This window comes from Neoarius graeffei, chromosome 24 (assembly GCF_027579695.1).
Source record: "Neoarius graeffei isolate fNeoGra1 chromosome 24, fNeoGra1.pri, whole genome shotgun sequence".
NCBI classification, from domain to species: domain Eukaryota; kingdom Metazoa; phylum Chordata; class Actinopteri; order Siluriformes; family Ariidae; genus Neoarius; species Neoarius graeffei.
Genome location: NC_083592.1, coordinates 41,490,545 through 41,503,994, shown reverse-complemented (window position 1 = coordinate 41,503,994; position 13,450 = coordinate 41,490,545). Strand labels below are relative to the sequence as shown.

At 36.9% G+C, this 13,450-nt stretch overlaps 1 protein-coding gene and 1 long non-coding RNA gene across 4 annotated transcripts; one reads left to right on the top strand and one right to left on the bottom strand.

The window, feature by feature from the left end:
* Nucleotides 1-2,405: 2,405 nt before the first annotated feature.
* Nucleotides 2,406-7,748, bottom strand: prdm8b (PR domain containing 8b). 3 transcript variants are annotated; one of them, XM_060906656.1, is made up of 4 exons: nt 7,563-7,748; nt 5,308-5,532; nt 4,672-4,894; nt 2,406-4,236 (listed from the first exon to the last, which is right to left on the bottom strand). In XM_060906656.1, exons 2-4 carry the CDS (start codon nt 5,524-5,526, stop codon nt 3,002-3,004), a joined length of 1,677 nt encoding a protein of 558 aa, XP_060762639.1. In that variant the 5' UTR covers nt 5,527-5,532; nt 7,563-7,748; the 3' UTR covers nt 2,406-3,001. The 3 variants fall into 3 exon arrangements, with proteins under 3 accessions (XP_060762639.1, XP_060762640.1, XP_060762641.1); XM_060906657.1 differs by lacking the exon at nt 7,563-7,748 and having other exon boundaries at nt 5,308-5,572; XM_060906658.1 differs by lacking the exon at nt 7,563-7,748 and having other exon boundaries at nt 5,227-5,400.
* A 1,684-nt stretch (nt 7,749-9,432) lies between these two features.
* LOC132872070 (uncharacterized) lies at nt 9,433-13,091 on the top strand. The gene is made up of 4 exons (XR_009651378.1): nt 9,433-9,686; nt 11,038-11,059; nt 11,850-11,915; nt 12,785-13,091. It is a non-coding gene; the product is annotated as an uncharacterized LOC132872070 (long non-coding RNA).
* The last annotated feature ends 359 nt before the right edge of the window (nt 13,092-13,450 follow it).

The window sequence follows — 13,450 nt, the reverse complement described above, 5'->3', positions numbered from 1 at the left end:
GTCCAAGAAATTTAGGTTTGCAGTGAAAAGTTTTAAACATCTATCCATCCATCATCTGTAACCGCTTATCCTGTCCTACAGGGTTGCAGGCAAGCTGGCCTATGGGCAAGAGGTGGGGTACACCCTGGACAAGTCACAAGGCTGACACATAGAGACAAACAATCATTCACACTCAATTTCAAGCCACTAGTTAGCTTAACCTGCATGTCTTTAGGGGATACCAGAGCACCCAGAGGAAACCCACACAGAGGACATGTAAACTCCACACAGAAAGGCCCTGGCTGGCCACTGGGCTCAAACCCAGGACCTTCTTGTTGTGAGGCAACAGTGCTAACCACTACACCACCATGTACTAATTCAGTCAACATCATATTTTACCTATTAACCTACAGGACTGTTAGTACAGTGTTAGGAACAGGTCAGTGCATGCAACGATTTCATAGGTAACAATTGGATAAACTTAGCAAAAGGGTGTGTAATTCAGATGATGATATTTAGATGCATAAGCTAAAATGTATTTTTTCTCAGTCCTAAAATATCGCAATACTTAATAAACATTGTTATTTGTTTGTTTGTTTTTTGATTGATTTATCATTGGAGCCAGTTAAGGGTTTTTATTTATTTATTTTTGTTTTTTTTTGTATCCCCAGAATTTAATTGCGTTTCTCACAATGAGAGCTTGGTGTCCCTGTTGAGCTATTTTCAGAGCCATTACACCCTCACTCCCCAAACATACCCCTCCCACACCCCCCACCCTCCCATAATAGGCTATAGGCTAAATAAGGATTTGCATTCTTCCTGAAAGGGACATATGAATGTAATAAAACGCAAAGAAAACAATCATATGGTAGTAGCTATTGATTATGGCAATAATCTGTGTAAATTATAGTTGCTTGTAGCCTGTGGCTATTCCACAGCTGAGGTTAGAATCCCTTATTTCATAGACAGCCATGATATAGGCTCTTCACTGTGCACTGAGGTAAATTATACTCGTTAATATGACCTGCTTGTGCCTCTTTCCCATAAACAAACAGCAAATCCTCAGAAGCAACCAACAAAATATTATTATTATTATTATTATTATTATTATTATTATTATTATTATTATTATTATTATTAATCAATCAATGTATTTATTTTTTATTTCTGTAGGTCAGGCTGAAAATATACTTTTTCATGGGGCCATGTAAGAAAATAAAATTATTATTATTATTATTATTATTATTATTATTATTATTATTATTATTATTGATTTTGTTGTTGCTGCTGCTGCGGTTAATAATGACTCATTCTGACTTATTTATTATGAATTATACAAATAACAATGCTTATTAAGTATTGCAATATTTTAGGACTGAGAAAAATACATTTTAGCTTATTTTTTTAAAAAATGCATCTAAATATCATCATCTGAATTACACACCCTTTTGCTTATTATTATTATTATTATTATTATTATTATTATTAATCAATTTATTTATTTTTAATTTCTGTAGGTCAGGCTGAAAATATACTTTTTCATGGGGTCGTGTAAGAAAATTCAAACATTATTATTATTATTATTATTATTATTATTATTATTATTATTAATGTATGTAGGTCAGACTGAAAATATACTTTTCATGGGATTGTGTAACATAATAATAATAATAATAATAATAATAATAATAATACATTTATTTTTAATTTCTGTAGGTCATTGGAGTCTGTACTTTTTCATGGGATTGTGTAACAAATAATAATAATAATAATAATAATAATAATAATAATAATAATAATAATAATTATTATTATTATTATTATTATTATTATTATTATTAATTTTGTTGTTGCTGTTGCTGTGGTTAATAATAACTCATTCTGACATTTATTATGAATTGGGTTTGTAAATCAGGAGACTTTCATATACTACTAATGCTGCTCTTATACTACTACTACTAATTATTATTATTATTATTATTATTATTATTATAATATGCTAATACGCTGTCATTTCCCGGTTCACTGGGGGAAAAAGTCATTTGTCTTTGTAAATTAATTTCACCACTTTCATTGAAACGCAGCTCTAAACTCCCGCGCGCGCTGTCCGGGGATTTAAACTGCGTCGGGCGCGAGAGCAGAATCCCGCGCGAGCCTCCGGTTCCGGTTTTGTCCCGCAGTGAAGCGGAGCTGCAGCTCTGTGGCTCTCTGAGTGTTTCAGACCCACTGCAGGAGTTACACTGCTAACATGGCGACATAAGAATAGAGAAACATGCCTTTTTTTCATTTTCTGTAAAGAAACCACTTCTTAAACATATAATCAGGTTTAACACTTCAAAGGAGTTTATAATAGTTTATAATATTTATTGTAGGGGAATGAATCACGAGGAAAAAAATGAAAATAAAGCTATTTTATTGTCAAAGCATTCAACATGGTTAGATAAACTATCAAATAGTAAATTTCAGCAAAAAGGATGAGACACAGAATCTATTCCTCACGGACACAAAATATTACACCTTTCTTGTATTCAAACAAATATTTACAGTGTTGTAAATAGACTGTATCTTAAACAGATAACTCTAATTTACATGCATTCTTAAATATAGTTCAACATCATAATCCGAATTATTTTAATTAGGCCTATGGACATGAAAAGCAATTGAATATGTTTTTTTTTTTTTTTTGTCTTCATGAAACTGAACTACATTTCAATTCATTTCTATACATTATACAATACATGAATATATACAAAATACAAATTACATGTACATGTTATTATTTCCCCTTTCCCCCACAAATAAGTGCTTCATATGATAATAGATTTTTCAAATAGATTTTTTAGAGTTTTTGGGTTTTAAAGTTTTGCATACACAAAAGCATGACATGTTGAAAGATACAATCCAAACAGAAATGTCCTTAAGAATGTGAGAGCTCCAATTTGACAAGATTGACAATATTCCCCTTCCAATAGAAAAAAAAAGAATAATAATGTGGTTTGAAAAAGTATAGTGCCCCAAAAAGTTAGTTATGAGAGGTCATGTGACGTGAGAGGTGATGCCTCTCTCTGAACGACTCATTGCAGATGGGGCACTTGAGCTTCTCCTCACGCCGCCTCTTGACCAATGGCTCCATGGAATATTCCTTTTTGTGGTGTGAACGCATGTGGTACACCAGGTCAGAGGTCATGCGGAAAGAGGCGTTGCATTTTGCGCACCAGTTCTGTGCTGGCAGGCAGAGAGAGGTGAAGGATGGGGGCAGGAGTGTGAGGGCAGATGGCATCTGGAGCTGGATGGCGCTTGATGATTTAGGCCAGAAAGTTGTTGCGTAGAGGAACGGGTTCTGCTTTGACATGCCACCTGGTACAGGACAATTGGTGCCCAGTTCAGAACCTTGCAGCTTGGCTCCCAGGTGATCAGCCTGGTAGAGTCTACTGGAAGTGACCGTGTCACCTACAGGAGGTTGGCAGTCTACTCCAGGCATCAGCTTAGGTGTCATGATGAGTGGTGAAAGCTGTGAGAAAGAGCGTGATGGCTGGCTGAAGGCGCTCTTGCGCTCGGAGCCTCCGGAATCCTGGGACACTGAAGTGAAAGCACTCGCTACAGCTGAGCTCTCGATCCGTGACTGAGGCGGCTGTGTCTCGCTCAGCACTTGCCGAATGCTAGGATGCTTCTCACTGCCAGGCCTCACGGTGTCTGTCTTATTCTCTGAGTTGAAACCACCATTTTTGGCACCATGCTTTAAGCCCTGTGGTGATTTTTTTACTTCAGTAAAAGCACTGCGTTTTGTTTCTGGGACCTCAGAGGGTGAGAATGGTTGCCTGTTATCATCCAGGCCATAGGCTCCACGGTACTGCTGGGCCGAATTAGCCAGTTCTTCCTTGGACTTTGGGGTTGAGCCCATGGCCCGGTTGTGGTCCTCCAGATCAGAAAATTTGCGCTTTCCTGAGCTCTCACTCAATATCTCTGCCTCTTTATCAGTGGCAGGACTTGTCCTGTTGTTCTCCAAGTCTCTGGCAAGGTTGTGGAAGTCTGTTGATGGCTTTCCATCCTGGAGGCTGGAGAAACCTTCAGATCGGCCCAATTTAGGGCTTGAACTGGAGGTAGGCATGCTGGCCTGTTCTCTAGTGTCCTTAGCATCGTCCTCGCCACTGGCCATCATTTGCAGTCTCTTGGTGCATCGGAATCTCAGGTGAGCCAGGAAAGGGAACTCAAACTGGAATCGCTGACAGCAGTCTGGACACAGATAAGGTGGTGATCCTGCACAAACCAAAAATCAAACAAACCAAACAAACCCACACACAAAAAACAAAGAACAATAACTTATAAGGGATTTTAAATTTTTGCTAACAGATATGTTTTTAACAAAATAAGAAGAGACAGTAAATAATACGCTGCCATCGCCAAGTTTAGCGAATGAGTATTCCGAATCCTCACTACAGCAAAGTTATTTTAACTTATATCATGAAAAAAAGCATTCATTTTGTAATGAGTGTTATGTTAAAACTTTTTTTTTTTTTACAATTAGGTTTATGCTTCCTATCAAGCATCTTATTCTAATGAAGTATCAGTTCTACAAATGCATCGATCCATCAACATACCCGGATTTAAAACGTCATTTACCTGTTGTCCAATAAATATTAAATAAATAAATAAATAAATAAATAAATACTAACACATTCTGTTGAACTGTACCTTTGCTTTTTCTGCTCGTGCTGAGTAACAGTAGCTCGATCAGGTCCTTCCCGTACCACACCAGGAGTTCTTCATCCTTCTCGATTCTTCTCAGTGACCTATAGAAGAGCTGGCCGTTCTTCACATAGGCCTCCAGATTCTGCTCATCTCTATCTCTGGCAGACTGGACCAACCTCAACCACATCAGACCTTCTGCAGAACTTCCTGCAGCTGACGTGTCCACCTTTTATCACAGATGCAAGCAATATTATTAAAACTACGTTTAATTCTATAACCGAAGCACACCCTATGATGACTTGTTGTTGTTGTCTGAAGAAATTAACCACATAGGCATTGTAAGAATGAATTCAGCACTGCAAATGCAACAATATATGAAAAACTAATATAGGATATCGTATATAATATAGGAATCCTCATGCTCAGAGCTCACATGGACATATATATATATATATATATATATATATATATATATATATATATATATATATATATATATATGTTCATTGTGAACTTGGCCAAGGCTCCTTCTAAAAAAAAAAAAAAAGGTTTTCAAACCTGATTTGAACTCGTATGTATCCACAAGTTGAGTCAATAACCTTAAAGTGCAATGTGAGGATCATTCCGCATGACTTTTACCCTGAAGATGTAAGGCGCCGTCCTCTTGTCTGTGGATTTGAGGGCGATGAAGGCGATGCTGTCATACAGTGAAGTGTGACTGAGCACACACGGCCCGAAGATGGCGTTTTCAGGGATGTCGCAGGTGGTGTACACGCTCGTGAAAATGTCCGTTAAACACTGCTGCATGGCCTTGGCGTCTCCATCCCATGCCGACTTCTGCGAACTGGACTCCTCCATCACGGCCTTCGAACCAAAGCACAGAACAAAATGAGTCGGGGGGGACTCAAGTCCAGCAGTCTGTTTAAAGTACAGGACACTCAGATCTGAGGATAAGCTAGTCTACTTTATACCTATATAAAACAATAAAAAAAAATCACTGCAATAAACAGATCCAGTCTCAGACACGTGACCATGATTAATAGCCGCATTTAAATCTATGCGGCCTTCATATGCGACTTTTCAAAATCGAGTGATATTTGCTTTAATATTAGCCTACACATGATGATGATAATGATGATTCTTTTAAAATAAAAAAAGTACACAACGTTAATATTTATGATTAAAACATCAAATTATTATTATTATTATTATTATTATTATTATTATTATTATTATTATTATTATTATTTAAAACAATCAATTTATTGTATCCATCGCAGGTACAACAACAGTCGTCAGTCTGTATCACCAGAGCAATCAGGCTATTTTGCACATTTTTCATGCCACTGATACGGAGGGAAATTAGCGGCATTTAGAGTCGGAGGAGCATGTCGAATGGATTTCAAGTGCACTGTCAAAGTCGCTGATTTCGTGTGCAGCAGCCTTCACTGCTATTCTATACCAAAGTAACGTATGTCCTTTCATTAACATAATCCACCACTTTCCTTCAGAGACTTTAATTAAACCAGCAAATGAAAGGAGGTCGGGGTCCCCCCCCCCCCCCCCCCCCCAACCCTGAATGCACATTTAGGAATGATCCGATTTTTGTCTTGCTTAGAATAAAACTCATTATAAGCTGCACAAAACGAATAAGACTTACCTACTATTTACACAGATCTGGACTTAGCAAAAAAAAAAAAAAAAAACAGGAAAAAAAACCCTAATACACTCTTCACAGACTACTACTTTTATATTAATGTCCTTCATCATTATTACTATTTTAATTCTTGGCTTAATATTTGTTTGGAGTAGCACTGCAGAAGATAGTGGACTTGAAATTTTCAATTTCAAATTCAGTTGGTGAAAATGATATAATTGCTTGTCATTTGGATCGCCTACATTTTACAAATTGAATCCTTTCATAAAACACACACACACACACACACACACACACACACACACACACACACACACACACACACACACACACACTTTAAAGTAGGATATATTCTACATCCTATAGCCTGTGTAGTCACTTTGTTTTTTTTTATTCATTGTAATTTTTATATATTTATTTTAGATAGGTTGTCCATTGGGTAATAATTCATTAATTCTTTTTTTCCTGTTTCTTATTTCTTGTTGTAGACTGTCTGTATAGAAGAGAGTCAAAATGACCATCCAGAAGGACATTAACATGCCGAAAACGTCCGATGAGCCCAAACTGAACATCCGACTCCCCGACTTCATGCAACAGTCAGAATCTATCTATCTATCTATCTATCTATCTATCTATCTATCTATCTATCTATCTATCGGTGTTTTTAAAAGTTTCATATATATATATATATATGCATGCACACATTTCTTTTTTTTTTTTGAGCAGTTTTAGTACTGAGCTCTTCTTTTGTAGCTCTTTGGGTCGGTGGGGTAAAGCCACACAAAGAGCCCGATGAATATGCATCTCTCCTCTAAACTGAACAGAGCCTGGGCATTTCCAAAACACAACAGATGAACCCACTGACCCCCGGCTTCACGGTGAAATTTATAACCCTTTCTGAGCGCGGCTTTGTTATTATTCCCATTTACGACTTGCACAATAACCACCAAACTCGTTCACGCCGTTCAGTGAAGGTAAATATATTGTAAGTCAAGGCGCTTTTCATCCTGTGTGCACTAACATCTGCGCAAATCTTTCTCTCGTTTCTACAGCAAAGCCTCAGTGTTGAACCAACACGTATACTATTCATCTAACTTCATCCAAATCAAATGCAATGCGCATCTAAGTTCCTTTCTGGAGCAGTGAGCACGGTGCTGCTGTGCATCCAGCCAAAAGGATGCTTTCGCAATGAATGAAACGCATCCGGGCTGTTTCACATTCAGCTCGACATACTCACCGATTAGCAAAGGATTAGAGAAAAAGAAGAAGAAAAATAATCCACAAGGTTTGCAAAGCTGTAAGAATGTGCCGTGAACCGTGCGCGTGCAGAGCCGTGAAGTCCGCGCGCGCACTCAGTACATTTCCCGCTCCGGTTGAAGGTGAGAGTGCCGGCGCGGGCGCGAGCGCGAGCGCAGATGGAGCCGTGAAGCAGCGACTGACTGACACACACACTCTCGCACACACACTTTTTGTTTGCTGCGCATAATCTGCCCAATGAGGCGTGTCACTCTCCGTCTCCTCCCTTTAACTCTTCACGAGCCGAGGCCGAGCTGCAGGCGCTTTAGTTCAGAGGAGCCATTTACAAAAAACACAACAAAACAAAACAACCCAATAAAATCTCTGAAAATGCTGGAGATCTGCAGAGGGATTAAACAGGAAAGTGGCACGTATATAAGAAAAGTTGGTATATTTTAGGCATGTTTAAGCAGCCCTGTTCATACAATAATAATAATGATTGGCTCATGTGTTATTATAAACCTATTATTATTATTATTATTATTATTATTAGTAGTAGTAGTAGTAGTAGTAGTAGTAGTAGTAGTAGTAGTAGTGCACAACAAAAAATTCATGGATGATGAAGATCTTTTAGGGCTTCATGTACTGTCTCTGGACCCTTAAATGAAACTCCAGGAATCTTATTTTAAATAATCTCAATCTCAAAGAACCCTGATATTATAAATGTAAACCCTTAATGTTTCTAATTGTCCAACTGTATACTCCATGTAGTATTAGTAGTCGTATTAGTATTAGTAGTGTTAGTAGTAGTGTTAGTCGTATTAGTAGGAGTAGCATTAGTATTAATAGCATTAGTATCAGTATCAGTATTAGTGTTAGTAGTAATTGTAGTAGCAGTAGTCGTATTAGTAGGAGTAGCATTAGTATTAATAGTATTAGTAGTAGTATCAGTATCAGTGTTAGTAGTAGTATTAGTCGTATTAGTAGGAGTAGCATTAGTATTAATGGTATTAGTAGTAGTATCAGTATCAGTGTTAGTAGTAGTATTAGTCGTATTAGTAGGAGTAGCATTAGTATTAATAGTGTTAGTAGTAGTATCAGTATCAGTGTTAGTAGTATTAGTCGTATTAGTAGGAGTAGCATTAGTATTAATGGTATTAGTAGTAGTATCAGTATCAGTATTAGTATTAGTAGTAATTGTAGTAGTATTAGTCGTAGCTATTAGTAGGAGTAGTATTAGTATTAAAAGTATTAGTAGTAGTATCAGTATCAGTGTTAGTAGGAGCAGCATTAGTATTAGTAGTAGTATCAGTATCAGTATTAGTGTTAGTATTAATAGTAGTAGTGGTCGTATTAGTAGGATTATTATTATTATTATTATTATTATTATTATTATTATTAGTAGTAGTAGTAGTAGTAATATCAGCATTCCCCATGACGTTAATATGAACAAATAACCTACAATTATTCGCTCATAATTCATAGCTTTCCATGCAAAATTTAAAAACAATAAACATACAAGACTAGTTGCATAGCTAGGCATCACCTTTCATCTTAATTGCATGAGTATCTTTTTATATTTTAGTTAGCCTATGCAGGCATCACCTCTTTCTTTAATAGGATTGAAAAAAGAAGAAGCTTGGATTCTACATTGCCAATTCCCTGTACAGCGTCCTAGCCCTCCGGGTTACTAATCATCATTTTGCACTTTACTGAGTGCACTGTTTTGTTCACTATCAACCATCAGCCATCTGCACAACTCTTCTGGCTTTGGAAATCCTGGGCACGCGCGCGCGCGCGCGCTTCACTCTCTTCCCTGCGAGCACGCGCGCGGCGGCGGCGGCGGCGGTGCGCGCTGCCCGTTGCGCGCTGAGGACTGGAGCGTCCTGACCTCAGCCCTCAGCTCTCTCAGCTCTCTCAGCTCCGAGCCCTCAGCCCACACTTCGGAGGATTTTATAAAGTCAGAGAGGTTTCTTAGGGTCCGGGTCCGAGCCGCACGCGCCGGCCGGGGTTCACGCGCCTCTGGACGGTGAAGAACCGGTTGAGGAGCTGCTCCTGTCTGTGTGTTGGACAGCTGTGTGCCAGAAGTGCAGCGTTCTCGGGTGTATTAACTGACTGAGATGAGGTAAGTGCTACATATAATGGGTTTCAGAAGCTTTCTACACATGAGAAATGAAACTGGTTCTTGGAGACACATATTGCTAACAAGTTATTTATCTCTATATGGTGAAACTCAGCCTATAGAAATATGCACATACATTCAGTGAATGTGTCTCTGGCATGTCACTGTAGCCTGTGATTAATAGGAAAGACGTGTAATTGAAGAATAATGACTTATGGGGCAACTTTTTTTTTGTTTATAAAGTCATCTTAATGTTTGTATGGAGGTCACTATAGAGTGTTTTGGATTTGGACACAAGTGAAGTTTGTTTAAGGCAGTAGGACTTTTGAAAAATGATTCACAGTAAAAATGTTTATAAGACTTCAGACAGTATAGACTAAGTTACTTGATGAAAATAATACATCCATACACAAACATGGAGAGATTTTTGTTTTGCAAATGCAGGTCAATTAAATACTTTTTTTTTAGTAAGTCATCACATTAAAACTGTTTTTTTTCCCTCATATGATTTTAAATCAAGAATACAAGCATACTTACAAATTAGCATTTTAATCCATATGGCTCTATCAAGTGTTGTACATGTTGTACAGTACTTATAATTATGTTTTAAAGCCTATATATGTTCTTAACTTTGGTTAAAATTTCATTGTGCTTTCTAAATAAAATTTATGTACGTACTAATCTTTTAAACTGAGAAGTTCGTTTGTTTGTTTTTTGAGCTGCATGGCTGTCTGGAGTCATGAAGTTTATATTAAGTAAATATGTACAACTGATATAAAATAATGTACATATTATAAAGCTAAATAAATATAAAATACAGAAAACTGCTTCATGGATGGTGGAGCAGTGGGTATAATGCTGCCATTTCACACCTTTACAATCCCTGGTTCGATCCTGAGCTTGGGTTAACTGTTTACGTTCTCCCTGTGTCTCCAGGGGTTTCTTCTGGGTCCTCTGGTTTCCTCTAACTTCCCCAAAACATGCCGGGCTACTCAAAATACCCTTAGGTGTGATTGTGTGAATGAGAATGTGCTTGTGTATACGTGCATGGTGTATTCCCGCTTCACACCCAGGGACCCTGTTGCTGAAAATTAATGCATATCTGATCATCTACTTCATTTCATATCACACCACGTTAAACCAAAATCTTCATCAAAATATTTGTACTTCCTGTTATTCAAGCCATTAATTCCCAATTTAAGAGCTTTCCATGGTAAATTATATCATAATGAGTTGAAGAATTAACTGTGCATTAAAGTGGAACTGACGACAAAGCTCTTTTTGGTGAATCAAAAAGAGTTATTTATTTCCTAATGTGTTTTCCTTTCTTTCTTTCTTATTTATCTTTATGCAGGTCGATCACATGCCCGTCCAATGTAAGTATTAAGGCAGAAACCTTTTTTTTTTTCAAAGTAAGGCTTTTAAACTGATTTAAGATTTGATTCTACTTTTACATATTGATGTTTTTCTTGCAAGGCTATGCCATAAGCCTGTTATTATTTATGTATTCATAGCTATAAATCCTGTCCTGCTCCACACACACTGCTATAGCATAATAAGGATCATTTTCCCCAAACAAAGATCTGAATTAAAGCCACAATCAGTTGCCATCTGCTTCAGCAGTTTATGGTCACAGGCAGAATGCACAGCGAAGCTCCCCTCCTCTCACTATCTTTTTAAAATAACCCACAGTAATACCAGGTTGGACGTGTGTGTGTGTCATCTTTTGCTTTATAAGGACAAAAATGGAAATTTTAAGCTGTTGACAGATTAAGAGCACATCCATTATGTGTTTTATAAAATACTTGCTTGCAGTCTACAAAAGCAGTTAAATGAAAAGTAGATGGACATTTATACATTGAGCACTGTCGATTTATTTAATTCTGTAAATACGGAACCACTGTTTTTTTTTAAATACCTTGACTTGTAGTGATGCTTTGACTTTCAATAAAAGATGAAAAAGGATTATAATAACAGCATTATGCCATATATTATACTGTATATGTTTTCTCAGGTAAAGAAGTGAAATGCTCCTCTAGCAATGTGTGTAAATATTAAAAATGCCTATTGTCAGCTGAAATGTGAAAGCCTGTGAGGTGAACAACATACACATATATCCTTTATTACATTTTTCCTTATTACTTGTTGAAAATCCTTTATAATCAGTGACAGACAGACATCACTAGGCTCGAGGTATCTTGAGTCATGAGGCTTTCTGTTGGACCTGAGCAGGTAAGATGATTTTGTCCATTTCACAACTTATCTTCTTAAGGCAAGCCGTCATCGATAAACATTGATGTTTGTTATGGATTATGATCAGTTTCTGTTTCTTTCTCCACACTTTGCTTTTTGCATCACATATACATCTTGGTCTCATCAAGTCATTAGAAGCAATTCAATGAACTTTTGGGGACTCTATTATTATTATTATTATTATTATTATTATTATTATTAGTGCCACAGCATGTAGCATTCCTGCCTCAGAAGCTTCACAGTTCCTGTCTTGATCCTGAGCTCAAGTTACTATGCGTACAAACTTTTATATGTTCCTCCAGTGTCCACCTGGGTTCTCTCTTGGTTCTCCGTGTTTCCTCCCAACTCCTAACTCGGAATCGTCCCTAGAATTGAATGAGCGTGTAAATGTGTGTGTGTGTGTGTGGTACTGTGAGATGGACTAGAGTGTTTCCACCTGATGTCGTCCAGTGTTCACTGTGACCCTGACCAGAATAAAGCAGCTCCTGAAGAGAAATAATAATAATAATAATAATAATAATAATAATAATAATAATAATAAGTTTTGCTTGGCACTGCCAACATTCTGCGAAAAGTGCTCTCGGTGTGACGTCAAAGTGACTTGATGGAGAGCACTATAATGGAAGAACTCCAGTATAAATTAATGTGTGTACTAAGACATAATAAAAATCAGGAATTTTTATGTTCCTGTTTTGGACGTTAATCATTAATTTGTTTGACATTTTGTGATGAAGTTTCTAAGGTCATGCTGATATACTCAGCTATAACAGATTGTTTGCTTTTGATTTTCAGCCTCACAACAGCCTGCTTTACTGGTATTGATACTTCCTTTGTTCCTTCGTCCTCAGGTTTAGTGACTTCAGCAAAAGACTCCAGTTGCAAATGCCTGCCTAAAAATCTACCCTCGACATTTTCTTAACTGTCTCATGCCTGAACTAATAATGGGCAGTTTTGTAGTTTGGTGAGCAGGAAATCTGTCTATTACTTATTCAGCAGTTTCCTTAAATAAATAAATAAATAAATAAATAAAGCTTTAAAGATGCTTAAAAAAACAACAACCCACGACTGTCAGTGTCCACTTACTTGCAGACTTACTCATATTCTCATCTTTCTGACTGTAATGAATGTCCTTTTTTACTCCTTAATTAAACGATGCCATGCCAACAAGCTCTTGCTCTATTTTGTGCTCTATTTTGTCCTATTTGTGATTGAAAAAAGAAAATGTTTGATTATAGATCATTTCTATATTTTCTACAGCAGTTAAGCTTGTGTTCTATGTAAGTCTTGTCTTAATTCTTGCATAAATTTATTGACCCCACACACTTTTAGTCTTGTGCATATCGTAAAACATATTCTCAACATGTATTATTATTACATATTAAATAAGAATGGCAGGACAAAAAAAGTATATTTGTATAATGCTTTCTTTTTGATTTGGAGGCTAATATTTTATCACATTTTTTCTGTTTCACAATGTGATTAAACACATAAACCTGATATATGCACAAGTTTGT

Bases quoted from the DNA above. Each gene is read 5' to 3' on its own strand.
- prdm8b (XM_060906656.1), bottom strand. From the start codon at position 5,526: ATGGAGGAGTCCAGTTCGCAGAAGTCGGCATGGGATGGAGACGCCAAG. The intron at 4,895-5,307 runs GTAAAAGTCATG...CTGTGATAAAAG, and splicing joins CGGCGCCTTACATCTTCAGG to GTGGACACGTCAGCTGCAGG. The intron at 4,237-4,671 runs GTACAGTTCAAC...TGGTTTGTGCAG, and splicing joins CACGAGCAGAAAAAGCAAAG to GATCACCACCTTATCTGTGT.